Below are 25,027 nucleotides of genomic sequence, written 5' to 3' on the forward strand. Positions count from 1 at the left end.
CACCTCTCATCACCCCGAGAACACCATCCCCGCAGTGAAGAATGATGGTGGCAGCATCATGCTGTGGGGATGTTTTTCATCGGCAGGGACTGGGAAAGTGTTCAGAATTGAAGGAATGATGGATTGCTCTAAACACAGGGAAATTCTTGAGGGAAACCTGTTTCAGTCTTCCAGAGATGTGAGACTGGGACCGAGGTTCACCTTTCAGCAGGACAATGACCCTAAGCATACTGCTAAAGCATCACTTGAGTGGTTTAAGGGGAAACATTTAAATGTCTTGGAATGGCCTAGTCAAAGCCCAGACCTCAATCCAATTGAGAATCTGTGGTATGACTTAAAGATTGCTGGAACCCATCCAACTTGAAGGAGCTGGAGCAGTTTTGCCTTGAAGAATGGGCAAAAATCCCAGTGGCTAGATGTGCCAAGCTTATAGAGACATACCCCAAGAGACTTGCAGCTGAAATTGCTACAAAAGGTGGCTCTACAAAGTATTGACTTTGGGGGATGAATAGTTATGCACGTTCAAGTTTAGTTTTTTTGTCTTATTTCCGGTTAGTTTCACAATAAAAAAATATTTTGCATCTTCAAAGTGGTAGGCATGTTGTGTAAATCAAATGATACAAATCCCTCAAAAATCTATTTTCATTCCAGGTTGTAAGGCAACAAAATAGGAAAAATGCCAAGGGGGTGAATACTTTCGCAAGCTACTGTATTTGCAAGTAATTTGAAAAAAAAAAACAGTTACGTGCAGCCTAGTCTAGGCCAATTGAGGAAAAAAAAAAACAGTTACGTGCAGCCTAGTCTAGGCCAATTGAGGAAAAAAAAAACAGTTACGTGCAGCCTAGTCTAGGCCAATTGAGGAAAAAAAAAACAGTTACGTGCAGCCTAGTCTAGGCCAATTGAGGAAAGGCTCTGATTTAGCAGTAAGTTATCAACACTATCAAAAGCTTTTGACAGGTCAATGAAGGCAGCAGCACAATGTTGCCTTTTATCCTTACAGTTAAACACAATGTATAAATAGGGATGCAGCAGAGATAGTAATATGACCTGGTCTAAAACCCGAATAATGTACATTTAGAATCAATTTCAAGGATAAGAAATATCTTAGCTGCGAATTAATCAAGGATTTTAATATTTTAGCTAGGCAAGAAAGTTTAGAAATAGGGCAATGATTATTTAGGTCTCTAGGGTCACCACCTTTGTGAAGGGGGAATACATAGGCAGCAGGCTGCAGCAAAAATGAATAAAGCATATCAGCCCCAGTGGATTTTTGAAATAAAGCATGGCCCCGTGTTGCAAGGATCTGCACACCGTTTCTGGAGGCTGAAAATGTCCCAGTTCCATGGCCTGCATACTCACCATACATGTCACCCATTGAGCATGTTTGGGATGCTCTGTATCAACGTATATGACAGCGTGTTCCAGTTCCCGCCAATACCAAGCAACTTCACACAGCCATTGAAGGGGAATGGGACAAAAGTTCCAAAGGCCATCATGGTCATGGTCAAATTGCTGCAAAGAAAACACTACTAAAGGACACCAATAAGAAGAAGAGACTTGTTTGGGCCAAGAAACACAAGCAATGGACATTAAACCGGTGGAAATGTGTCCTTTGGTCTGGAGCCAAAATGTGAGATTTTTGGTTCCAACTTCCGTGCCTTTGTGAGACGCGGTGTGGGTGAACAGATCTCTGCATGTGTATTTCCCACCGTAAAGCATGGAGGAGGTGGTGTTATGGTGTGGGGGTGCTTTGTGGGTGACACCGTCTGTGATTTATTTAGAATTCAAGGCACACTTAACCAGCATGGCTACCACAGAATTCTACAGTGATACATAGCACGCGCTCCAGCAGGTATATCTCACTAGTTACCCCCAAAGCCAATTCCTCCTTTGGCCGCCTTTCCTTCCACTTCTCTGCTGCCGATGACTGGAACAAACTGCAAAAATTACTGAAGCTGGAGACTCAGATCTCCCTCACTAGCTTTAAGCACCAGCTGTCAGGGCAGCTCACAGATCACTGCACAGTCATTGCCAAAAGTTTTGTGAATGACACAAATATTAATTTCCACAATGTTTGCTGCTTCAGTGTCTTTAGATATTTTTGTCAGATGTTACCATGGAATACTGAAGTATAATTACAAGCATTTCATAAGTGTCAAAGGCTTTTATTGACAATTACATGAAGTTGATACAAAGAGTCAATATTTGCAGTGTTGACCCTTTTTCAAGACCTCTGCAATTCACCCTGGCATGCTGTCAATTAACTTCTGGGTCACATCCTGACTGATGGCAGCCCATTCTTGCATAATCAATGCTTGGAGTTTGTCAGAATTTGTGGGATTTTGTTTGTCCACCCACCTCTTGAGGATTGACCACAAGTTCTCAATGGGATTAAGTTCTGGGGAGTTTCCTGGCCATGGACCCAAAATATCAATGTTTTGTTCCCCGAGCCACTTAGTTGTCACTTTTTCCTAATGGCAAGGTGCTCCATCATGCTGGAAAAGGCATTGTTCGTCACCAAACTGTTCCTGGATGGTTGGGAGAAGTTGCTCTCGGAGGATGTGTTGCTACCATTCTTTATTCATGGCTGTGTTCTTAGGCAAAATTGTGAGAGTGAGCCCACTCCCTTGGCTGAGAAGCAACCCCACACATGAATGGTCTCAGGATGCTTTACTGTTGGCATGACACAGGACTGATGCTAGCGCTCACCTTGTCTTCTTCGGACAAGCTTTTTTCCGGATGACCCAAACAATCAGAAAGGGGATTGATCAGAGAAAATTATTTTACCCCAGTCCTCAGCAGTCCAATCCCTGTACCTTTTGCAGAATATCAGCCTTCTTCGCCAGGAACATTGTTGCTTTTTCCCCTATCACAATTATAGGCACACTTGCTAGCGTTGTCGCAAAAGGGCTGGGTTTTGATGAATAAACAAGTTGTGGGTGTGCAGAGGCTTGCCCCCTCAATGGCCAATCAGCATCAAGCTGTGTGTTAACTGTCTTTTATGCTTTGCCTCGGAATAAACTCAAATTCCAAAGTTAGTCTGTTATAGTTTGTTAAATCGCTTACAGAAACGAAATAACAAAATGTAGACCTATCTTTAACGCATTTGTAGTGCACATTGTTCCAAGTAATTGCATGGCTTCAATATCGTTCACATTGATATAGGGGCTAGGCCTACTGTAAATTGCATTATGGCTGAGCATGGACTTGACAAACATTGTCAATAAGCAAGATTAAATTCATAATTGATAAGGCAAAAAAAAAATAGAAGGAATAATTATAATCAAATGCTAAACAAAACAACTTGTTTTAAATAGGCGATGTCAGACTTACAGGCACCATCATTTCCCCCCGTGGGCATAAAATATTAAAACAAAGCAGAAGTTGCATTGGATGCGCCACGGACGTTATCACCATAGAACCAGGAACACGAATCATCCTAAATTCGCTAAATTTGCTGAACCTGGCATTAGAGCTGGAAAATGCCCGTGTGCCAGTTTTTACATGACGAGATTGCAAACGAACGAACGCCAGCCGAAAATAGTTTGTATTGGTATAGATGCTGGGACAACGTGGCCCTGTAGCTGATATTACGTAACACCATCTCTACCTGTTTGTTCCTGTATGAAACTGCCATTCAGTGGGGGCTCAGGGCCAGAGAGAGGAGGCATGGAGATCTACAGTTAGTAGTCCCCCCCCACACACACACAAAACGTGGGTTCAGGAGTCACCCCATGGAGGTGGATGTTTTTGTGGTACACATACACACACATCACTTATCCATCACAGCCACAATGTGAACCACATGGATGTAGTTGCTGTTAATGCCATCCAGCCTGGAGGAGGGCTGTGACATGAGCAGAGCAGGGGTCCGGACTAGGGGAGGACACACACAGCAGGCATCTGGACCAGGTTAGATGTGCTCTATTTATTGTGTGTAAATATCTTTGAAGCTGGGGGCCCATGCCATCAATCAGAAGCATAGTGGTACATACACACTTTGGAGATGGTGGTGCACATGCACGTACACACATACCCTGCTGTGGTCTGCAGGTAGGGGGAAGTATTTACCCCTAGCTAGCAGAGATAGAGTTAACAGCCTAGCGCACAAAATTGGTTGGTTTATGATGTCATAGTCAGGTTGTATGACATTTTATTAACGTATTTAAAAAGAAAATCAACAGAAATACCCAAATATTTCATTGTCATGAAAAAGATGCCTTTACCAATAGTTGTAATTTAGTTGTGTCATACTACAACAAATACTGAACACCATGAACTTCAGAGTAAACAGCATCTCAATCAGAAAACATATTTACAACCAGAAAATGTGCTCATTATGACACACACACCAACTCTAAACTATGATCTAACGCCAAACTACTCAGATATTTTTATTCTCTTAGACAGGAAATTTGTGACTTGTTAATTTAAAACTTGTGACTCCCAAACCCGCATGGGAGTTTTAGCATAACGCAACGGACATAAATATCCCTAGAAAATATTCCTATTCATGAAAATCACAAATGAAATATATTGAGACACAACTTAGCCTTTTGTTAATCACCCTGTCATCTCAGATTTTAAAAATATGCTTTACAGCCAAAGCTAGACAAGCATTTGTGTAAGTTTATCGATAGCCTAGCATAGCATTTTGTCCAGCTAGCAGCAGGTAACTTGGTCACGTAAATCAGAAAAGCAATGAAATTAAATCGCTCCATAATCGACAGAAACATGGCAAACGTAGTTTATAATCAACCCTCAAGGTGTTTTTCTAATATCTATTCGATAATATATCAGTCGGGACAATTAGTTTTTCAGTAGGACCGATTGGAGTAATGTCTACCTCTGTATTTTACCGAGAGTCACCCTGGGAGCCATCATGTGACCACTTACGCAATGTAGCCGCCTACGGCTATTCTTCAACATAAATGCGTAAAACTACGTCACAATGCTGTAGACACCTTGGGGAATACGTAGAAAGCGTAAGCTCGTTGATAGGACATTCACAGCTCAATAGGGACTCATTGGAACGCAGCGCTTTCAAAATATGGGGCACTTCCAGATTGGATTTTTCTCAGGCTTTTGCCTGCAACATCAGTTCTGTTATACTCACAGAAAATATCTTTACAGTTTTGGAAACGTTAGTGTTTTCTATCCAACGCTGTCAATTATATGCATATTCTAGCATCTTGTCCTGACACAATATCCCGTTTAAAACGGGAACGTTTTTTTCTCCAAAAATTAAAATACTGCCCCTAGAGTCACAACAAAGTGCTCTGTCTCTCTCGGTCACCCATATGAAGTGTCAACCACAACGATGACATGACTACTGGCTGACCAGCACTCTATCTGGACAGAAGATAGCTGCTAGGTTCTGCAGGCCAAGCAAGGCACTATGCTGTTTACTCTGAAGTTAGTGGTGTTCTGTATTTATGTTGCAGTATGTTGGTCACTATGCATGAAACAGTGTTTGGGGGTATTTATACTGAACAAAAATATAAAATGCAATGTGTAATTAGTTGTTAACATGTTTCATGAGCTGAAATAAAAGATTCCAGAAATGTTCTTATTTCTCTCAAATCCTGTGCACAAATGTGTTTACATCCCGACAGGGAGAATTAATCCTTTGTCAAGATAAGCCATCCACCTGACAGGTGTTGCATATGAAGAAGCTGATAAAACAGCATGATCACTACACAGGTGAACCTTGTGCTGGTGATCCTAAAAGGCCACTAAAATGTGCAGTTTCGTCACACAACACAATGCCACAGATGTCTCAAGTTGAGAGTGTTCAATCGACATGCTGACTGCAGGAATGTCCACCAGAGCTGTTGCCAGATAATTAAAAATTAATTTCTCTACCATAAGCCGCTTCCGACATCATTCTAGAGAATTTGTCAACCGGCTTCACAATGGCAGGCCACGTGTAACCACGCCAGCCCATGACCTCAACATCTAGCTTGTTCACCTGCGGGATCGTCCGAGACCTGCCACCCGCACAGCTGATGAAAGTGAGGAGTATTTCTGTCTGTAATAAAGCCCTTTTGTGGGAAAAAGTCATTCTGATTGGCTGGGCCTGGCTCTCTAGGGGTGCGCCCTTGCCCAGCCATGTGAGATCCATAGATTAGAGCCTAATGAATGTATTCTAATTGACTGATTTCCTTATATGAACTGTAACTCCGTAAAATCGTTGAAATTGTTGCATTTATATTTTTGATCAGTGTAGTTTTAAATCAAATTTTATTGGTCACATACACATGGTTAGCAGATGTTAATGTGAGTGTAGCGAAATGCTTGTGCTTCTAGTTCCGACCATGCAGTAATATCTAACAAGTAATCTAACAATTTCACAATAACTACCTTATACACACAAAGTGTAAGGAATGAATAAGAATATGTACATATAAATATATGCATGAGCGATGGCCGAACGGCATAGGCTAGATGCAGTAGATGGTATAGTGTCCAGTATATACATATCAGATGAGTAATGTAGTGTATATAAACATATAAAGTGGCATTATTTAAAGTGACTAGTGATACATTTATTACATCCAATTTTAAATTATTAAAGTGGCTAGAGATTTGAGTCAGTATGTTGGCAGCAGCCACTCAATGTTAGTGATGGCTATTTTAACAGTCTGATGGCCTTGAGATATAAGCTGTTTTTCCACTCTCTCAGTCCCAGCTTTGATGCACCTGTACTGACCTCGCCTTCTGGATGATAGCGGGGTGAACAGGCAGTGGCTCGGGTGGTTGTTGTCCTTGATTATCTTTTTGGCCTTCCTGTGACATCGGGTGGTGTAGGTGTCTTGGAGGGCAGGTAGTTCGCCCCCGGTGATGCGTTGTGCAGACCTCACTACTCTCTGGAGAGCCTTGCGGTTGTGGGCGGAGCAGTTGCCATACCAGGCGGTGATACAGCCCGACAGGATGCTCTCGATTGTGCATCTGTAAAAGTTTGAGTGTTTTTGGTGACAAGACAAATTTCTTCATTCTCCTGAGATTGAAGAGGCGCTGTTGCGCCTTCTTCACCACACTGTCTGTGTGGGTGGACCATTTCAGTTAGTCCATGATGTGTACGCCGAGGATCTTTCCACCTTCTCCACTACTGTCCCATCGATGTGGATAGGGGGGTGCTCCCTCTGCTGTTTCCTGAAGTCCACGATCATCTCCTTTGTTTTGTTGACGTTGAGTGAGAGGTTGTTTTACAGACACCACACTCTGAGGCCGTCTCGTCGTTGTTGGTAATCAAGCCTACTACTGGAGTGTCGTCTGCAAACTTGATGATTGAGTTGGAGGCGTGCATGGCCACGCAGTCATGGGTGAACTGGGAGTACAGGAGAGGGCTGAGAAGACCCAGGGTCTCGGGCTTAATGACGAGTTTGGAGGGTACTATGGTGTTAAATGCTGAGCTGTAGTCGATGAACAGCATACTTGCATAGGTATTCCTCTTGTCCAGATGGGTTAGGGCAGTGTGCAGTGTGATTGCGATTCCTGTGGACCTATTGGGGCGGTAAGCAAATTGGAGTGGGTCTACGGTGTCAGGTAGGGTGGAGGTGATATGATCCTTGACTAGTCTCTCAAAGCACTTCATGATGACGGAAGTGAGTGCTATGGGGCGATAGTCGTTCAGCTCAGTTACCTTTGCTTTCTTGGGAATAGGAACAATGGTGGCCCTCTTGAAGCATGTGGGAACAGCAGACTGGGATGGGGATTGATTGAATATGTCCGTAAACACACCTGCCAGCTACTCTGTGCATGCTCCGAGGACGCGGCTAGGGATGCCGTCTGGACCGGCAGTCTTGCGAGGGTTGACACGTTTAAATGTTTTACTCACGTTGGCTGCATTGAATGAGGGTCCGCAGGTTTTGGTTGTGGGCCGTGTCGGTGGCACTTTATTGTCCTCAAAGCAAGCGAAGAAGTTGTTTAGTTTGTCTGGGAGAAATACATCGGGGTCCAAGACTGGGCTCGTTTTCTTTTTGTAGTCCGTGATTGGCTGTAGACCCTGCCATATTCCTCTCGTGTCTGAGCCGTTGAATTGAGACTCTACTTTGTCTCTATACTGACACTTAGCTTGTTTGATTGCCTTGCGGAGGGAATAGCTACACTGTTTGTATTCAGTCATGTTTCCGGTCACCTTGCCCTGATTAAAAGCAGTGGTTCGCGCTTTCAGTTTTGTGCGAATGCTGCCATCAATCCACGGTTTCTGATTGGGGAAGGTTTTAATAGTTGCTGTTGGTACAAATTCACCGATGCACTTGCTAATAAACTCACTCACCGAATCAGCGTATACATCAATGTTGTTGTTTGACGCTATCCGGAACATATCCCAGTCCACGTGATCGAAGCAATCTTGAAGCGTGGAATCAGATTGGTCGGACCAGCCTTGAACAGACCTCAGCACGGGCGTTTCCTGTTTTAGTTTCTGTCTATAGGCTGGGAGCAACAAAATGTAGTCGTGGTCAGATTTGCCAAAAGGAGGGCGAGGGATGGTTTTGTATGCATCGCGGAAGTTAGCGTAACAGTGATCCAGAATTTTCCCAGCCCGGGTTCTGCATTCGATATGCTGCTAAAATTTAGGGTGCCTTGTTTTCAGATTAGCCTTATTAAAATCCCCAGCTACAATAAATGCAGCCTCAGGATATGTGGTTTCCAGTTTACATAGAGTCCTCTTGGTAGATAATGCGGTCGGTTTTTGATTGTAAGGAATTCTAGGTCAGGTGAACAAAACAAGACTTGAGTTCCTGTATGTTGTTATGATTACACCACGACTCGTTAATCATAAGGCATACACCCCCGCCCTTCTTCTTATCAGAGAGATGTTTGTGTCTGTCGGTGCGAAGCGTGAAGAAACCAGGTGGCTGTACCAACTCTGATAACGTACCCCGAGTGAGCCATGTTTCCGTGAAACAGAGATTGTTACAATCTCTGATGTCTCTCTGGAAGGCAACCCTTGCTTGGATTTCATCTACCTTGTTGTCAAGAGACTGGACATTGGCGAGTAGTATACTCGGGAGCGGTGAGCAATGTGCCCGTCGACGGGGCCTGACCAGAAGACTGCTCCATCTGCCCCTTCTGCAGCGCCGTTGTTTTGGGTTGCCTGCTGTGATCCGATCAATTGTCCTGGGTGGTGGACCAAACAGAGGATCCGCTTCAGAAAAGTTGTATTCCTGGTCGTAATGTTGGTAAGTTGGCGTTGCTCTTATATCCAATAGTTCCTCCCGGCTGTATGTAATAAGACTTAAGATTTCCTGGGGTAACAAGTAAGAAATAATACATAAAAAAAACAAAATACTGCATAGTTTCCTAAGAACGCGAAGCGAGGCATCTCTGTCGGCAGTGAAGATAAGATACATTGTCGTTCCTCTGACCCCTCACCAGTCTCCCCCATAGAGACTCGGGTGCCTGTAGGTCTGGGAGACAGTGGGACCTGCAGTGACCTGGTACCAGTTAGACATGGTGCTGAGAACAGAGACGTACCACACATCAAAGCAGAAAATTGAAAAACACATGCGCATGCACACTTCATGAATACAACTGAGCTTTTCCAGAACCCCTCACTTACTCAACAGTGTGGTGTGGCATCCTGCCCTGCTATTGTAATTGGCCATCTTGATTGATGTTTGATATTTCTAAAATCATATTTCTCAAGGACTCTCTCAGGGACTTTTGTGGTCAGTACCAGTAAGAACAGTCTGTGCGTACGCATAATATGTTTATGTGCCAATACTGGCTAGTGTCCCATCTCTCTTTCTATCCATCTAGAGCAGGGGTTTTCAAACCTTTCCTCGGGGACACCCAGCCGTTCCATGTTTTTTAAAACTTATCGACAGCTAGCACACCTGATCAACTTTAACTAATCATCAAGCCCTTGAATAGGTGAATCAGGTGAGCTGGTTAAGGGCTACAACAAAATTGTGAAAGGTCTTGGGGTCCCAGAGGAGGTGGGAAAACCCCTGATCTAGAGTGTGTGATTGTCAGGCTTTGTGTCGGTCTTTCAGTGGTTACACAGATTCATATAATAAATCAGAGTAAACTGTATTGGCACTTGAAGGGATGTCCTCAGGGAGCCTCCTGATAGACTGTAGCAGGCCTCGATCACGCCTCGCTTTAAATAAGACTCTTTGGGCCTCCTGAGCGGCGCGGCGGTCTAAGGCACTGCTTCGCAGTGCTTGAGGCGTCACTACAGACTGGGTTTGATCCCAGGCTGTGTCATAGCTGGCCGTGAGCAGGAGACCCATGAGGTGGCGCACAATTGGCCCAGCATTGTCCGGGTTAGGGGAAGGTTTGGCCGGCCAGGATGTCCTTGTCCCATCGCGCTCTAGCAACTCCTTATGGCGGGTCGGCGCCTGCAATTTGACTTTGTTTGCCACTTGTACAATGTTTCCTTCGACACATTGGTGCGGCTGGCTTCCGGGTTAAGTGAGCAGTGTGTCAAGAAGCAGTGGGGCTTGGCAAGGTCGTGTTGTGGAGGACGCCTGGCTCTCGACCTTCGGCTCACCCGAATCCGTACGGGAGTTGCAGCGATGGGACAAGACTAACTACCAATTGGGGAGAAAAATGGGTAAAAGTACAAACATAAAAATAAGACTCTTTCTTGAGCAATAAAGAGTCGGATGACAGGGGAAAGAAACCAGAGCCTCATTTAATTCTCCCTCCCATGTCCCGTTCCCCTACGTATCGGATTTAACCCCCCATACGCAGCGTTACACTCATGATGCTGTCTCAGCGAGTCGACCGTCCTGTGGCGCTCAGACAACCTGAGTTCAAACAGAGTTTGTCATATATTGTACCCCCTGAAGATTGTAAGTTGTAGCAACAAATGAAAACACCATGTTGAAACATTTATCGACTAGGGGAGAGAGAGAGAGCGGGAGGGAGGTAAATAATGTTACATTATGAATAATGAGCTGGGCCTTCACTGGCCTAACGACAGAGACCTGCTTTAGATTAAGCCCCTACAAACAAACACACACACACACAAACTCACAACCCCCACACGCAGCCACTTACATACACACAGGAGAGCAGTGCAGGAGGCCATATCGGCATCCACTCTGATAATCTATTGCCCCTGGCAATGATATCAGATTTGCTTTGCTCCAGGACAAAAGAGGGAGAGAAGGAAAGGGGATAAAGACAAAGACAGGGAGAATTGGGCCTGTAACCGAAAGTTCACTGGTTCGAAACCCTGAGATGACTAGGTGAAAAATCTGTCAATGTGCACTTGAGCAAGACTATTAACCCTAATTGCACCTGTAAGTTGCTCTGGATATGAGAGGGTTTGTGGTTAGTTAGGGTGCAGAGGGGGTCTGTGTGTGTGTGGTTGGTTGGGGTCTGGGAGAATGTTTCAGTGGAAATGTGAATCAACAATGTCGTCTGGGAGATCACACCCTAGTCTCACATACACAGCCTGCACTTCATTATGAGCATGGAGTACCGCTTCCATCTGCTGACCAAAGGACAACACATCAGTTTCCTTCACAGATTTATTATTATTAGTTCGTGTTTTTAGAAGATACATTGTGCACATGCTGCAATCAAACATGTATGTCCATGCTTTTAAGGGACATTAGTATACACAAGCAAAGAAGTATTATAAAGATCATAAAAAAAGTTTGAATTCAGTTCATGATGCCAGCAGAGGAAAACATTTAAAGAAGCTAAAGTCCATCAGTAGAAAAGAGAATTTGGTTGTCATCTTCTTAGCTGTGTACCTTCAAGGTTAGAAGGAGGTTGCTGATTCTAGGGTAGTGTGCACCAAGGTAGGGGTCAATCCAGGAAGTAAATTGTCATAGGACGACACAGAGCGGCCTGGAATGTTGCTAACAGGAATATGTACTCAAACTACCCAAAGCCCCATCGACAAGCAACTTTAATGATCCAACAAAAATGATAATACTAGGTCTAACATCTGGGATATCCCTCCAACCAACCCCAGGCTACCTCATACCTCTCTATATAAGGCTGGTGTTGTAAAGATGTGGGTGTTGTTCCTCAGATCAAAAGGGTTAACAGACGGGGAGAAGGAGGACCAGTACCCCCTCTGGCCTCCTCCATCAACCCCTTTTCCTCCTTTCCATATAATCTTCTTCCATATTTACTCCTCATCATCGCTTCTCCAGTTTCTTGAATTTGGCCTCTGCAGAGAGACAGACAGATTGACTGACTGTGCAAGAAGGTTAGTTAGTCTCACACACACACACACACACTTAGGAGTAGTGTCCAAGGGAAGTGAATTTTTAGCTGTTCATTTGGGACAGTGTGCTAGCGCTCTCTGCTGTTGGAGCTCAGGGTGTAGAGGTGAACTTAAACAGCAGAGGGCACCATAAGGCTGTCGCTAACATTCAAGGGCCAGTGCATTTTTAATATGACACTATGAGGTCGAAATAACACAGCCTGTTCAGGTGGGATGGAGTTTTCGGCCCAGATCATGACGTCACAATCTGATCTGATTATAAAAGACCAATAATCGTTCATCAGGGTAAGCGGGTGGGCTCTAGATCATCCTATCAGCCAATCAGGGCTGTGTATGTGAATATCTTCAAACTTCTTTCCTAACGCCCACACGATCAGACTGAGCATTTCAATGGCCAAAAGAGGAACAGGGTAATAAATGATGCAAATATATATTTAGGAGTCGTTTAAATAAACAGTGATTTATTAGACATATTGTGATGATTAAAAAAACATTAAAAACACTGCATGGGGCTTTAATGTTGAGCTGAACACTGCAGCACAGCTATTCTTAGCACATCTGCTAGCAGATTCTAATAGAGAAGCCATAGTGAACGAGCTAACAGATATGTATTTCTATCTACCACTTCTCTCCCCCAGTCAGTCTGGTGAGGGTTAAGGTTACACACAAACTCAATAGGCCCTTTTCCACTTACAGCCCTGGTATAAATATAGACTTGCAATATGAAGCTACGGTATGCGTTTCCACAGGCATGCTACACTGTCTCTGTGTGTGTTTCTGTCTTACCAAGCTTCTTGGAGTAGGTGTCCAGTTTATAAGCAGCCTGCTCCAGAGACGACACTTGTTCCTCAATCTGGTTTATCTGGTCTAGATAGGGCTGGAGGCTGGCGTCTGTAACACACAAAACAATATATTTTTCAGCTAAATTAAGGTAAACCCCCCCCCCCCCCCGTCATTTTCATAAAGGGTCGCAAGCTTCCCCCTCACGTTTGAAAGGCTAATAAACATACACTTGAGGTTGAGGTCCTGCAGGTTCCTGCTGATATTAATGCTGATGTCTTTCATCTCCATGTACTTCAGACTGGTCAGCTTGTTCATATTCTCCAGCAGACGGTAGTCCTCACAGGTGCCTGGGAGAAGAGGGAAACGGGGGAGCATGAAACAGGAGATGACATTGTCATGTCTTCAGCATAACAACAGAGAGTGTAATAAAACTCAATATTTGGAAGGTGTTCTTAATGTTTTGTACAGACATGTAGAGGGAGAGACAGAAGACAGTCAGAGACAGGCAGGGGAGACAGACATGCAGGAATACAGACAGATAGACAGGCACACCTGTGAGTTCTCCTTGTAGGAAGACCGCCATCTTATCGAACATGTCTGTACAGAGCTCATTGATGTCTGGTTCTACAGCCTCCTCTGCAGTCTCCACCCCACCGTCACCTACACACACAGCAGAGTTACACACCATTGAGATGTTGTAGAAACATCCCACCATCCGTACTCTGGAGGATTCTGCTGGCTCCTACCTCAGATGTAGGACCAATTTGCCAGTCCCTTGGCATGATGCTGTGATAGTCGGCTTAGCTACTGCATTCTAATGTAATAAAAGGTACTCATGGCCGACTCCAGGCATAAGCGGTTTCTTAATAAACTCAAATTTTGTGCATAAATTTGTTTACATCCCTGTTGGTGAGCATTTTTCCTTTGCCCAGATAATTCGTCCACCTGACAGGTGTGGCATATCAAGAAGCTAATTAAACAACATGATCATTACAGAGGTGCACCTTGTGCTGGGGACAATATACAGTAAGGCCACTCTAAAATGAGCAGTTTTGTCATACAACACAATGCCACAGATGTCTCAAGTTGAGGGAGTGTGCAATCGGCATGGTGACCTGCAGGAATTTCCACCAGAGCTGTTGCCAGATAATTGTTAATGTTAATGTTAATTTCTCTACCATAAGCTGCCTCCATTGTCATTTTAGAAAATTTGGCAGTACGTCCAACCGGTCTCACAACTGCAGACCACATGTAACCACACCAGCCCAGGACCTCCACATCCGGCTTCTTCACCTGCGGGATTATCTGAGACCAACCACCTGGACAGCTGATGAAACTGAGGAGTATTTATGTCTGTAATAAAGCTCTTGTTGGGAAAACTCATTCCGATTGGCTGGGCCTGGCTCCGCAGTGGGTGAGCCTATGTCCACCCAGGGCTGCCCCCCTGCCCAGTCATGTCAAATCCATAGATTAGGGCTTATTTGTTTATTATTTCAATTGACTGATTTACTTATATGAACTGTAACTCTGTAAACTTTTTGAAATTGTTGCATGTTGCGTTTATATTTTTGTTCAGTATATACTCATAAATATATATATAAAAAAGTATGTGGACATCCCTACAAATTAGTGGATTCAGCTATTTTTGCATAATTTGAGTCAATTGGAGGTGTACCTGTGGATGTACACTGCTCAAAAAAATGAAGGGAACACTCTAAAATAACACATCCTAGATCTGAATGAATGAAATATTCTTAAGTACTTTTTTCTTTACATAGTTGAATGTGCTGACAACAAAATCACACAAAAATTATCAATGGAAAACAAATTTATCATCCCATGGAGGTCTGGATTTGGAGTCACACTCAAAATTAAAAGTGGAAAACCACACTCCAGGCTGATCAAACTTTGATGTAATGTCCTTAAAACAAGTAAAAATGAGGCTCAGTAGTGTGTGTGGCCTCCACGTGCCTGTTTGACCTCCCTACAACGCCTGGGCATGCTCCTGATGTGGTGGATGGTCTCCTGAGGGATCTCCTCCCAGACCTGGACTAAAGCATCCGCCAACTCCTGGACAGTCTGTGGTGCAACGTGGCGTTGGTGGATGGAGCGAGACATGATGTCCCAGATGTGCTCAATTGGAACGGGCGGGCCAGTCCATAGCATTAATGACTTCCTCTTGCAGGAACTGCTGACACACTCCAGCCACATGAGGTCTAGCATTGTCTTGCATTAGGAGGAACCCAGGGCCAACCGCACCAGCATATGTTCTCACAAGGGGTCTGAGGATCTCATCTCGGTACCTAATGGCAGTCAGGCTACCTCTGGCAAGCACATGGAGGGCTGTGCGGCCCTCCAAAGAAATGCCACCCCACACCATGACTGACCCACCGCCAAACCGGTCATGCTGGAGGTTGTTGCAGGCAGCAGAACGTTCTCCACGGCATCTCCAGACTGTCACGTCTGTCACGTGTTCAGTGTGAACCTGATTTCATCTGTGAAGAGCACAGCGCGCCAGTGGCGAATTTGCCAATCTTGGTGTTCTCTGGCAAATGCCAAACGTCCCCCACCTGTGGATGTCGGGCCCTCATACCACCCTCATGGAGTCTGTTTCTGGCCATTTGAGCAGACACATGCACATTTGTGGCCTGCTGGAGGTAATTTTGCAGGGCTCTGGCAGTGCTCCTCCTGGTCCTCCTAGCACAAAGGCGCAGGTAGCGGTCCAGCTGCTGGGTTGTTGCCCTCCTACGGCCTCCTCCACGTCTCCTGGCAGCGCCTCCATGCTCTGGACACTACGCTGACAGACACAGCAAACCTTCTTGCCCCAGCTCGCATTGATGTACCATCCTGGATGAGCTGCACTACCTGAGCCACTTGTGTGGTTTGTAGACTCAGTCTCATGCTACCACTAGAGTGAAAGCACCACCAGCATTCAAAAGTGACCAAAACATCAGCCAGGAAGCATAGGAACTGAGAAGTGGTCTGTGGTCACCATCTGCAGAACCACTCCTTTATTGGGGGTGTCTTGCTAATTGCCTATAATTTCCACCTGTTGTCTATTCCATTTGCACAACAGCATGTGAAATTGATTGACAATCAGTGGACAGTTTGATTTCACAGAAGTGTGATTGACTTGGAGTTACATTGTGTTGTTTAAGTGTTCCCTTTATGTTTTTGAGCAGTGTATTTCAAGGCCGACCTTCAAACTCAGGTCCTCTTTGCTTGACATGATGGAAAAATCAAGAAATCAGCAAAGACATCAGAAAATAAATTGTAGACCTTCACAAGTCTGGTCCATCCTTGGGAGCAATTTCCAAATGCCTGAAGATACCATGTTCATCTATACAAACAATAGTACAGAAATATAAACACCATGGAACCATGCAGCCATCATACCGCTCAGGAAGGAGACACATGCTGTCTCCTAAAGATGAATGTCCTTTGGTGAGAAAAGTGCAAAGCAATCCAAGAACAAAGGCAAAGGACCTTGTGAAGATGCTGGAGGAAACAGGTACAAAAGGATCTATATCCACAGTAAAACAAGTCCTATATCGACATAACCTGAAAGGCTGCTCAGTAAAGAAGAAACCACTGCTCCAAAAGCGCCATAAAAAGTCAGACTACGGTTTAACTGCACATGAGGACAAAGATTTTACTTTTTGTAGACATGTCCTCTAGTCTGATGAAACAAAAACAGAACTGTTCGGCTGTAATGACCATCGTTATGTTTGGAGGACAAAGGGGGATTCTTGCAAGCCGAAGAACACCATCTCAACCGTGAAGCACGGGGGTGGCAGCATCATGCTGTGGGGGTTCTTTGCTGCAGGAGGGGCTGGTGCACTTCACAAAATAGATGGCATGATGAGGAAATAATTCTGTGGATATATTGAAGCAACAGCTCAAGACATCAGTCAGGAAGTTGAAGCTTGGTCGCAAATGGGTCTTCCAAATGGACAATGACCCCAAGCATACTTCCAAAGTTGTGGCAAAATGGCTTAAGGAAAACAAAGTCAAGGTATTGGAGTAGCCATCATAAAGCCCTGACCTCAATCCTATAGAACATTTGTGGGCAGAACTGAAAAAGTGTGTGCGAGCAAGGAGGCCTACAAACCTGACTCGGTTACACCAGCTCTGTCAGGAGGGATGGGCCAAAATTCACCAAACTTATTGTGGGAAGCTTGTGGAAGGTTACCCGAAATGTTTGACCCAAGTTAAACAATTTAAAAGGCAATGCTACCAAATGCTAATTGAGTGCATGTAAACTTCTGACCCACTGGGAATGTGATAAAATAAATAAAAGCTGAAATAAATCACTCTACTACTTTTCTGACATTTTCACATTCTTAAAATAAAAGTGGTGATTCTAACTGACCTAAGACATGGACTTTTTACTAGGATTAAAATGTCAGTAATTGTGAAAAACTGAGTTTAAATGTATTTTGCTAAGGTGTATGTAAACTTCTGACTTCAACTGTATAAGTCTCCAACTTCAGCGATTTTTGCAAATTGTTCCAGTCATTGGCAGCAGAGAACTGGAAGGAAAGGCAGCCAAAGGGGGTGTTGGCTTTGGGGATGACCAGTGAGATATACCTGCTGTAGCTTTACTATGGTGACCAGTGGGCTGCGTTAAGGCGGAGCTTTACCTAGCAGACGAATATGTAGCGAAGGCCAGCCGACAAGAGCATACAGGTCGCAGTGGTGGGTAGTTCTGGGGCTTCGGTGACAAAACAGATGGCACTGTGATAACTGGATGCAGTTTGCTGAGTAGAGTGTTGGAGGCTATTTTGTAAATGACATCGCCGAAGTCGAGGATTGGTAGCAGAGTCAATTTTATGAGGGTATGTTTTGCAGCGTGAGTGAAGGAGACTTTGTTGCGAAACAGGAAGACAATTCTATATTTAATTTTGGATTGGAGATGTTTAATATCAGTTTGGAAAGAGAGTTTACAGTCTAGCCAGACACCTAGGTATTTGTTGTTGTCCACATATTCTAAGTCAGAACCGTCCAGAGTAGTGATGCTAGTCAGGCAGGCGGGTGCGGGCAGCGGTCGGTTGAAGAGCATGCATTTAGTTTTACTAGCATTTAAGAGCAGTTGGAGGCCACGGAAGGAGTGTTGTATGGCATTGAAGCTTGTTTGGAGTTAGTGTCCAAAAAAGGGCCAGATGTATACAGAATGGTGTCGTCTGGGTAGAGGTGGATCAAGGAATCACCCGCAGCAAGAGTGTCATCATTGATATATACAGAGAAAAGAGTCGGCCCGAGAAGTAAACCCTGTGGTACCCCCATAGACTGCCAGAGGTCCGGACAACAGGCCCTCCTATTTGACACACTTACCTATCTGAGAAGTAGTTAGTGAACCAGGCAAGGCAGTCATTAGAGAAACCAAGGCTGTTTACCTTTAAATAACTAGTTAAAAACAAATTATTATTTTCAATGACGGCCTAGGAACAGTGGGTTAACTGCCTTGTTCAGGGACAGAACAAAATATTTTTACCTAGTCAGCTCGGGGATTCAATCTTGCAACCTTTTGGTTACTAGTCCAACGCTCTAACCACTAGGCTACCTGCCGCCCCAGTGGTGATTGACAGAGTCGAAATCCTTAACCAGGTCGATGAAGACGGCTGCACAGTACTGTCTTTTATCGATGGCGGTTATTATATTGTTTAGTACCTTGAGCGTGGCTGAAGTGCACCCGTGACCAGCTCGGAAACCAGATTGCACAGTGGAGAAGGTACGATGGGATTCGAAAATGATCAGTGATCTGTTTGTTAACGTGGCTTTCAAATACTTTAGAAAAGGCAGGGCAGGATGGATATAGGTCTGTAACAGTTTGGGTCTAGAGTATCACCCCCTTTGAAGAGGGGGATGACCGTGGCAGCTTTCCAATCTTTAGGAATCTCGGACGATACGAAAGAGAGGTTGAACAGACTAGTAATAGGGGTTCGCGACAATGGCGGCAGATAATTTTAGAAAGAGGGTCCAGATTGTTTAGCCCAGCTGATTTGTACAGGTCCAGGATTTGCAGCTCTTTCAGAACATCAGTTATCTGGATTTGTGTAAAGGAGAAGCTGGGGTGGCTTGGGCAAGTATCTGCGGGGGGTGCGGAGCTTTTAGCCGGGGTAGCCAGGAGGAAAGCATGGCCAGCCGTAGATAAATGCTTATTAAAATTCTCAATTATAGTGGATTTATCGGTGGTGACAGTGTTTCCTAGCCTCAGTGCAGTGGGCAGCTGGGAGGTGCTCTTATTCTCCATGGACTTCACAGTGTCCCACAACCTTTTAGAGTTAGAGCTACAGGGTGCAAATTTCAATTTGGAAAAGCTAGCCTTTGCTTTCCTGTGTGTATTGGTTCCTGACTTCCCTGAAAAGTTGCATATCGCATGGACAATTCGATGCTAGTGCAGTACGCCACACGATGATTTTGTGCTGGTCGAGGGCAGCCCGGTCTGGAGTGAACCAAGGGCTATATCGGTTCTTAGCTCTACATTTTTTGAAAGGGGCATGCTTATTTAAGATGGTGAGGAAATTACTTTTAAAGAACAACCATGGAATCATGTAGTAACCAAAAAGAAAAAGAGAAAAAAAGTGTTAAACAAATCAAAATATATTTTATATTTGAGATTCTTCAAAGTAGCCTCCCTTTGCCTTGATGACAGCTTTGCACACTCTTGGCAATCGCTCAATCAGTTTCATGAAGTAGTCACCTGGAATGCATTCCAATTAACAGGTGTGCCTTGTTAAAAGTGAATGTGGAATTTCTTTCCTTCTTAATGTGTTCGAGCCAATCAGTTGTGTTGTGACAAGGTAGGGGTGGTATACAGAAGATAACCTTATTTGGTAAAAGACCACGTCCATATTATGGCAAGAACAGCTCAAATAAGCAAAGTGAATCGACAGTCCATTTCTTTAAGACCGGAAGGTCAGTCAATATTGAACATTTCAAGAACTTTGAAAGCTTCTTCAAGTGCAGTCTCAAAAACCATCAAGCTAATGAAAAAACTGGCTCTCGTGAGACCCAGAGTTACCTCTGCTGTAGAGGATAAGTTAATTAGTTACCAGCCTCAGAAACTGCAGGCCAAATAAATGCGTCAGAGTTCAAGTAACAGACACATCTCAACATCAATTGTTCAGAGAAGACTGTGTGTATCAGGCCTTCATGGTTGAATTGCTGCAAAGAAACTAGAGGTCGACCGATTATGATTTTTCAACGCCGATTCCGATTATTGGAGGACCAAAAAAGCCACTACCGATTAATCGGGTGATTTTTTAACATGTATTTGTAATAATGACAATTACAACAATACTGAATGAACACTTATTTTAACTTAATATAATACATCAATAACAAATTTAGCCTCAAATAAATAATGAAACATGTTCAATTTGGTTTAAATAATGAAAAAACTAAGTGTTGGAGAAGAAAGTAAAAGTGCAATATGTGCCATGTAAAAAAAGCTAACGTTTAAGTTCCTTGCTCAGAACATGATAACATTTGAAAGCTGGTGGTTCCTTTTAACATGAGTCTTGAATATTCCCATGTAAAACGTTTTAAGTTGTAGTTATTATAGAAATTATAGGATTATTTCTCTCTCTCTATACCATTTGTATTTCATATACCTTTGACTATTGGATGTTCTTATAGGCACTTTAGTATTGCCAGTGTAACAGTATAGCTTCCGTCCCTCTCCTCGCCCCTACCTGGGCTCGAACCAGGAACACATCGACAACAGCCACCCTCCAAGCATCGTTACCCATCGCTCCACAAAATCCGCAGCCCTTGCTGAGCAAGGGGAACAACTACTCCAAGTCTCAGAGCAAGTGATGTTTGAAAAGCTATTAGTGCGCACCCCGCTAACTAGCTAGCCATTTCACATTGGTTACACCAGCCTAATCTCGGGAGTTGATAGGCTTGAAGTCATAAACAGCGCAATGCTTGAAGCATTGCGAAGAGCTGCTGGCAGAACGCACGAAAGTGCTGTTTGAATGAATGCTTACGAGCCTGCTGCTGCCTAACATCACTCAAGTCAGACTGCTCTATCAAATCATAGACTTAATTATAACAATAACACACAGAAATAAGAGCCTTAGGTCATTAATATGGTCGAATCCGTAAACTATCATTTCGAAAACAAAACATTTATTCTTTCAGGGAAATACGGAACCGTTCTATATTTTATCCAACGGGTGGCATCCCTAAGTCTAAATATTGCTGTTGCATTGTACAACCTTCAATGTTATGTCATAATTACATAAAATTCTGGCAAATTAGTTTGCAACGAGCCAGGCGGCCCAAACTGTTGCATATACCCTGACTCTGCGTGCAATGAACGCAAGAGAAGAGACAATTTCACCTGGTTAATATTGCCTGCTAACCTGGATTTCTTTTAGCTAAATATGCAGGTCTAAAAATATATACTTCTGTGTATTGATTTTAAGAAAGACATTGATGTTTATGGTTAGGTACAGTCGTGCAACGATTGTGCTTTTTTCGCAAGTGCGCTTTTGTTAAATCATCCCCCGTTTGGCGAAGTTGGCTGTCTTTTTTAGGAAGAAATAGTCTTCACACAGTTCGCAACGAGCCAGGCGGCCCAAACTGCTGCATATACCCTGACTCTGTTGCACAGAACGCAAGAGAAGTGACACAATTTCCCTAGTTAAAAGAAATTCATGTTAGCAGGCAATATTAACTAAATATGCAGGTTTAAAAATATATACTTGCGTATTGATTTTAAGAAAGGCATTGATGTTTATGGTTAGGTACACGTTGGAGCAACGAGTCCTTTTTCGCAAATGCACATCGATTATTTGCAACGCAGGCCACGCTACATAAACTAGTAATATCAACCGTGTGTAGTTAACTAGTGATTATGATTGATTGATTGTTTTTTATAAGATACGTTTAATGCTAGCTAGCAACTTACCTTGGCTTCTTACTGTATTCACGTAACAGGCAGGCTCCTCGTGGAGTGCAATGAGAGGCAGGTGGTTAGAGCGTTGGACTAGTTCACAGTAAGGTTGCAAGATTGAATCCCCGAGCTGACAAGGTAAAAATCTGTCGTTCTGCCTGAGCAAGGCAGTTAACCCACCGTTCCTAGGCCGTCATTGAAAATAAGAATGTGTTCTTAAGTGACTTGCCTAGTTAAATAAAAGGTGAAATTCTTTATTTTATAAAATCAGCCAAATCGGTGTCCAAAAATACCGATTTCCGATTGTTATGAAAACTTGCAATCGGCCCTAATTAATCAGCCATTTCGATTAATCAGTCGACCTCTAAAAGAAACCAATACTAAAGGACACCAATAAGAAGAGACTTGCTTGCGCCAAGAAACACGAGCAATGGACATTAGACAGGTGGAAATTTGTCCTTTGGTCTGATGAGTCTGTTATATTTTTGGTTACAACCGCTGTGTTTTTGTGAGACGCAGAGTAGGTGAACAGATGATCTCTGCATGTGTGGTTCCAACAGTGAAGCATGGAGGAGGAGGTGTGATGGTGCTTTGCTGGTGACACAGTCTGTGATTTATTTAGAATTCAATGCACATTTAACCAGCATTCTGCAGTGATACGCCATCACAGCATTCTGCAGTGATACGCCATCACAGGATTCTGCAGTGATACGCCATCACAGGATTCTGCAGTGATACGCCATCACAGGATTCTGCAGTGATACGCCATCACAGGATTCTGCAGTGATACGCCATCACAGGATTCTGCAGTGATACGCCATCACAGCATTCTGCAGTGATACGCCATCACAGCATTCTGCAGTGATACGCCATCACAGCATTCTGCAGTGATACGCCATCACAGCATTCTGCAGTGATACGCCATCACATCTGGTTTACGCTTAGTGGGACTGTCATTTATTTTTCAACAGGACAATGACCCAACACACCTCCAGGCCATGTAAGGGCTATTTGACCAAGAAGGAGAGCGCTGCATCAGGATGACCTGGCCTCCACAATCACCTTACCTTAACCAAATTGAGATGAGTTGGACCGCAGAGTGAAGAAAAAGCAGCCATCAAGTGCTCAGCATATGTGGGAACTCCTTCCAGGTGAAGCTGGTTGAGAGAATGCCAAGAGTGTGCCAAGCTGTCATCAAGGCAAAAGGTGGATACTTTGAAGATTCTAAAACATATCGACTTGTTTAACACTTTTTTGGTTACTACATGACTCCATGTGTGTTATTTCATAGTTTTGATGTCTTCACTATTATTCTACAATGTAGAAAATAGTAAAAATAAACCTTGAATGAGTAGGTGTGTCCAAACCTGACTGGTACCGTACACACACACACAAAAGTATGTGGACACCCCTTCCAATTAGCAGATTCGCCTATTTCAGCCACGTGTGCTGACACGTCTATAAAATCAAGGACACAGCCGTGCAATCTCCATAAACACACATTGACAGTGAAATTGCCCGTACTGATGAGCTCAGGATGCCATCTTTCAGTCAGTTCATAAAATATCTGCTCTGCTAGAGCTGCCCTGGTCAACTGTAAGTGCTGTTATAGTGAAGTTAAAACATCTAGGAGCAACAACGGCTCAGCCACGAAGTGGTAGGCCACACAAGCTCACAGAACGGGATGACCGAGTGCTGAAGCGCATAGAAATCGTCTGTCCTCGGGTTGCAACGCTTGCTTAATGGAAGCTAGCCCCCACAGCAATGTTCCAACATCTAGTGGAAAGCTTTCCCAGAAGAGTGGAGGCTGTTACAGCAACAAAGGAGGGACCAACTCCATATTAATGCCCATGATTTTGGAATGATATGTTCAACGAGCAGGTGTCGACATACGTTTGGTCATGTAGTGTATATATTAACTCAGTTGGGGTCTCAACTTAATGTTTAGAGTTAGAATACACAAGTTCAACATGTGGTTGTTACATCAGCAATTTCTCTCTTGTTTTGTCAGTCAGACAGTCACTCAATTAGCCATGTCAGCTAACAATTTTTAGATTGCTATGTTAGTCTAGTCAGTTATCATGGACAAATACCGCCCAGGGGCACTAACCTCCATGGGACCCCCATTGATTTTGTGAGTTACTCTCACTCAGATACTGTATAATTAACATGGCATCATGTTTTAGGGTCCCCAAAAGGCTAGAGCCGGTCCTTAAGGTACTAACACCAGTCTCATAGCAGAAGATGGCCAGAGTAAACAACAAACAAATTGTTAATCTTCTTGCTCTCAATAACTAAAATAGCGCATCAATTTGCAGCCAGGGCGTCTCCATTGGCCCAGGCGTCTCCATTGGCCCATTTGTGTTTGTCGACCTGCTACGGTTAGCTGGAATTGGAAGCTAGCAAGTACCACTCACTGCTGCTGGTGGTGGTAGGCTTCTTGGGCGCCGCGGGCACAACCTGGCCGTCAGCAGCAGTCTCGCTAGGCTCTCCCCGGGGTTCGGAGCTCCCTCCCAGGCTGAGGACGGTAGGATGGACAGGGGGTACTCTGGAGATGCTATCCATCGCAGCAGCCTCCTCTCCCGTGGCCGCCATTTTGCCTTTCCGCCAGTCACATGATGGAGTTTCACGTGACATTTATTGTTATCTCTACCTTTTTGCCCTTTGTGCTGTTGTCTGTGGCCAATAATGTTTGTACCATGATTTTGTCATGTTGTGTTTTCATGTGTTGCAGCTATGCTATGTTGTTGTCTTAGGTCCCTCTTTATATAGTGTTGTGGTGTCTCTCTTGTCATGATGTGTGTTTTGTCCTATATTTTTTATACATTTTGTCATGTTTAATCCCAGCCCCGTCCCCGCAGAAGGCCTTTTTTGCCTTTTGGTAGGCCGTCATTGTAAATACGAATTTGTTCTTAACTGACTTAAATAAAGGTTCGATATTTTTTTTTATATAAAAGGATCAATAAAATTATAAAAATGAATTATTCCCTCTTCTGAATTCGAGCTACACCCTTTTACTTGACAGGTGCGTGCTACGTCGTGTGGTTGTCACCACTAACCATCTTCACACAAACTATAACACAATTCATTTATCTTTTTCCTATTCATATTGATTGATAGTTTTATATTTATATTGT

General features: G+C 43.8%; 1 protein-coding gene across 1 annotated transcript; it reads right to left on the bottom strand.

The window, feature by feature from the left end:
• Nucleotides 1-11,478: 11,478 nt before the first annotated feature.
• On the bottom strand, nt 11,479-24,516 carry bloc1s2 (biogenesis of lysosomal organelles complex-1, subunit 2). Its single transcript, XM_029686346.2, has 5 exons — nt 24,308-24,516; nt 13,538-13,645; nt 13,213-13,332; nt 12,989-13,093; nt 11,479-12,145 (listed from the first exon to the last, which is right to left on the bottom strand). The coding sequence occupies exons 1-5, from the start codon at nt 24,483-24,485 to the stop codon at nt 12,114-12,116; spliced, it is 543 nt and encodes a 180-aa protein (XP_029542206.2). The 5' UTR covers nt 24,486-24,516; the 3' UTR covers nt 11,479-12,113.
• Nucleotides 24,517-25,027: the final 511 nt, after the last annotated feature.

The sequence above is a fragment of the Oncorhynchus nerka genome, linkage group LG17 (assembly GCF_034236695.1).
Source record: "Oncorhynchus nerka isolate Pitt River linkage group LG17, Oner_Uvic_2.0, whole genome shotgun sequence".
In the NCBI taxonomy this organism is placed as follows: Eukaryota; Metazoa; Chordata; class Actinopteri; order Salmoniformes; family Salmonidae; genus Oncorhynchus; species Oncorhynchus nerka.

Excerpts from the sequence above, each read along its gene's own strand:
- bloc1s2 (XM_029686346.2), bottom strand. The coding sequence starts at position 24,485 with ATGGCGGCCACGGGAGAGGAGGCTGCTGCGATGGATAGCATCTCCAGA. Across the intron at positions 13,646-24,307 it reads GCCTACCACCACCAGCAGCA|GTGACGGTGGGGTGGAGACT; the intron begins GTGAGTGGTACT and ends CTGTGTGTGTAG. Across the intron at positions 13,094-13,212 it reads GCAGGACCTCAACCTCAAGT|ACGCCAGCCTCCAGCCCTAT; the intron begins GTATGTTTATTA and ends TGTGTGTTACAG.